Source organism: Chenopodium quinoa, unplaced genomic scaffold (genome assembly GCF_001683475.1).
Source record: "Chenopodium quinoa cultivar QQ74 unplaced genomic scaffold, ASM168347v1, whole genome shotgun sequence".
Taxonomy (NCBI): Eukaryota; Viridiplantae; Streptophyta; class Magnoliopsida; order Caryophyllales; family Amaranthaceae; genus Chenopodium; species Chenopodium quinoa.
The window spans coordinates 8,705,634-8,709,839 of NW_018743292.1; the positions used below are offsets into that span (position 1 = coordinate 8,705,634).

The 4,206-nt window shown below is 41.2% G+C and overlaps 1 protein-coding gene across 1 annotated transcript; it reads left to right on the plus strand.

The window, feature by feature from the left end:
* The first annotated feature begins 2,100 nt into the window (after positions 1–2,100).
* Positions 2,101–3,516, plus strand: LOC110735907. Its single transcript, XM_021916084.1, has one exon. It carries the CDS (start codon positions 2,101–2,103, stop codon positions 3,514–3,516), a length of 1,416 nt encoding a protein of 471 aa, XP_021771776.1.
* The last annotated feature ends 690 nt before the right edge of the window (positions 3,517–4,206 follow it).

The following is a 4,206-nucleotide window of genomic DNA, read 5'->3' on the forward strand; positions in this document are numbered from 1 at the left end:
AGAAAAACTTTTGTAGGGTTGAGATTTTAATCTAGCTGCATCCCCACAGACGCGCGCCAAATTGTTTATGCTAAATTTCGTACCTAGGATTTGATGTGGGAATACGGGCTACGGATCAACTAAATTAAAACAGGATTATGGAATGCGGAAAGTAAATGACGAAAAAATAAATGAAGAGGGAGGAGACACGATATGGTGACGCGGAAAATCCCAATAAAGATGGGTAAAAACCGCAAGTGGCAATGAATCCACCAATCCACTATAATACGGGCATAAAGTCAATAATTACAATTACATTGTATAATTAATATATGTAAAATATAAGAGAATATAACTAAATGAAGGTATCTTGGATAAGGCTTCGTAATATAGCAAGGAGGGTATTTTTATGGTAGTATATACTTCGAGAAATAATATACCAATTGGGGTGGATCTTGTAATGTATAAACAATTGTAGTTGCTCTCTTAGTGGGATGTTGATGTGGAGGATGGATGAAATTAATGTAGGAGGTTCATGGGACGTTTTCCCAAACTAAGCCATTTTTGCTAAATATTAACCAAAATGGTTGCGTGGCAAAAGTATTTACGAAACTAAGCTTCTAGGCTAAAACGCTATCTCGGAAAGCATTTTATGCATGGTTTCTTTTTTTAAAAAAAAAAATTCAACTTAAAAACGCTGTCTGAGACAGCGTTTCTAGTTGTTGACTTTTTTTTTTAAATTTTCTTAAATTTTGAGTTTTTAATAAAGTGAAAAAAATACCTTAAACGTTGTCTGAGGCAGCGTTTTAATCTTTACTAAAAACGCTGCCTGAGACAGCGTTTATAGTGTTTTTTATATTTAAATGAAACGGTGCCTCAGTCAGCATTTCTATGGTTGTTATGTTCGTGTTTCGCAGGCTGCAGTTCACTTCTCATCCCTCAAACTCTCACTCTCACTCATCTCGCTGCCGCCACCACAGTCAACCACCGGGTTGCCACCACTGCTGCCGCCACCACTGCTGTTGCCGCCAGTGGTTGTTGCTGCTACCCCTCTCCACTCAATTTCGTGGTAAACCCTAAATTCAAACTAGTGTAATGTTGATAATTGCTGAATTGTTCAAATTGTATCAAATTGTTCAAATTGCTGCTTTGTTCAAACTAGTATAATGTTGATAATTGTTGCCCCTCTTAATTGTTCAAATTGTATGAAATTGTTACTAATAATTAATGAAAATGTTGTAAATTGTTGATAATTTTTTATGGTAATGTGGTACATTGTTGATGAAATTGTTCATGAAATTGTTATGGTTATGTGGAACATATATGTGAAATAGTTGAAATTATTGATGGTAATATGTGAAATATAATTGTTGATGATTATAGATTATTGGTGAGAAGACGGTTATTTCATTATTGATAATTTATCTATGATTTCATATTAGTTTATTGCTTAAAATATTAGTTTGTTAGTAATCGTTTTGCATTGCAACCTAAACTAAGAGTTTATAAATGGAGTTAATGCTTAGTTTGTGGGCAACATTTTTTACCTCGCTCTAGATTTCAATTATCCTAATATGTGTTTTGGTTATGTAGAATATGACCAGACAAAATGTAGTGTTGTTATGCCGGTGGGGAGGTGAAATTTTGTGTGATGGATCAAATGTTGAGTATAGTGGAGGAAATATGGAACCAGTACCACTTGAACCGAACATGACAATTAATGATTTGATGAACGAGGTTCATAGTAGCATTGGTTCAAACCCAATGAATGTTGAACTGAACATTAAAATGAGGTTTGATACTGGTCATGGGGTTCAAGTGTTACCTGTCTCTACGAACAGACATTTGAAAGCTTTGAGGAGCATTGTTGCAATGAAGGGTGTTCCCAATGAGATATATGTAGAAACTGTTCCTATATGTACCCAACAAAGTACTCGGGCAGAACAGCAAGCTACATATGTCTCTGATTACAACACCGCATCCCTCCAAGTGCCCTCAAACCACATTCCATCGGCTGAATATGGGATGGGATCTTTCATTTGAATGCTGCAGGACGATCAAGTTCACATGCCGTTAAGTTCTCATATAGCTTCACCAGTACATGCGGGGGGATGTGTGACAATGTTCGGCCAACCCGGTCCGTCGTCATCGAATATTGTGGCACCTTCACTGATGCAATTTCATAGTTATTCGCATATGCAAGGTGATGTTCAAGCATCACCGTCTCGAGAAGAGCCAAATCATTTTAATGATATTGTGAATAATGAATTGTCGGTGTATGATGTGTATGCGAAAATGGATGATGAGGACGAGAACGGAGAGGAGGATGATGAACCTGCACATATGGAAGTTGGCGAGCCCTTGGTTAGAACTCCCATACCTTGGTTCAGTGAGGTACCCGAGAACTATGAAGTTGATCATTATTGGGTCGAATCGGGTAGCCACACATCATTTGTTCCCGGGGGAGAATTTCAGAAGGGAATGTATTTTGAAAGCAAGAAAATGCTTCAAGAAATGGTGAAGATGTATTCTATACAGAGGAATCAATTCTACACCACAGTGACCTCGAATGATGGTGTCCTACATCTGCGATGCAAGCAGAAATGTGGTTGGATGCTACGAGGTACCAAATCCAGTGAGCACTCGCGTGGTTTTACCATAGTCACGTACAAAGGCCCGCACCGGGAGACATGTGTCACTGAAGTACTATCTACTGATCACCCACACTTGGATTCGTCCATAATAGGAGAGTATGTGAAGTCCTTTGTGCGGAAAGATCTGTCCTTGAAAGTTGAATTCATACAGGAACTCATCTCCAAGAAATTTCATTTTGATGTCCCGTATCGACGAGCGTGGTATGCCAAGGAGAAAGCTATAGTTGAAATATTTGGGGATTGGGAGAGTTCTTACGGCAGACTTCCGCACTTTATACAAGCACTCCTACGGTCAAACCTGGGTACATGTGTCGTATGGAAACACAAATCTTTGGTGGACGGTGTATACTACAGCAACATGGAAGTGTTTGAACGAGTGTTTTGGGCCTTCGGTCCTTGCATCGACGGCTTTAAACATTGTATGCCTGTTATCTGTATCGATGGGACGCACTTGTACGGGAAGTATAAAGGAACACTGTTGGTTGCTACAAGTGTTGATGCAAGCTTCCAAGTATTTCCTCTAGCATTTGCGGTGGTTGAAGGGGAAAACACACCCAATTGGTCTTGGTTCCTGGGTTGTATTCGGGATCGTGTCACGCAAAGGGATGGCCTCTGTGTTATATCTGATCGACATCCTGGGATCATTGCAGCAATGAATGATCCTAATGTAGGATTCACCCAGCCGCGAGCCTATCACAGGTTTTGTGTCCGCCACATAGCTTCTAACTTGAAGACTTACGTGCAAAGTAACGACATGAGAGATATGTTCAAGGCTGCGGCGTACCAAAGGCACGAAAGAAAACTTCAAGCTGATTTATGTTTCATTGGTGAGGCATGTACCAAGGCCATGGAGTACATTGCTCAAGTCCCGTTCACTATGTGATCTCTCTTTCACGATAATGGTCGCATATATGGGATATGTACTGCAAACCTCTCGGAAACATATAACAATGTGTTGAAAGGAGCTCGGTTTCTACCGATCATGTCCCTTGTCGAGTTAACCTTCCACAGAGTTAACAGGTATTTCATTTTGAGAAGGGAGTCTTTCGAGGCTATGTCTGATCAGGGACTTCCATACCCCCCAAAGGTCACTGCGATCCTGGAGAAGAACACCGTAAAAGCCAGATATCATAGAGTGGATGCGTATAGTCGCCGTTTGCATATTTACCAAGTGACAACAGAGAGGGGAGAGCGAATTGGTAGTAAAGGAGGCCACAAGCATATTGTTAACTGGCAGTTGAGAACGTGTACATGCAACAAACCGAAGATATTCCACCTCCCATGTTCTAGCAGTCTGTGCGACGTATTCACTGTCGGAGTGGCCGTGGGTAGACCCTTTGCTGCAATCAGCCGCCTACACGAACACCTATGCACCACAATTCTGACCTATCCCCTGCGAGACAACCTGAGCACAGTGGGCACTGTACGTTGGCCCTAAACTCATTCCGAACGGCACCATGGTTCGTGGAAAAGGTCGTCCAAGGACGAAGCGCATACGCAATGAAATGGATGACACCAACCGGCCCCCGACCAAATGCAGTCGTTGTCACCAGCAGGGTCACAACCGAAGTAC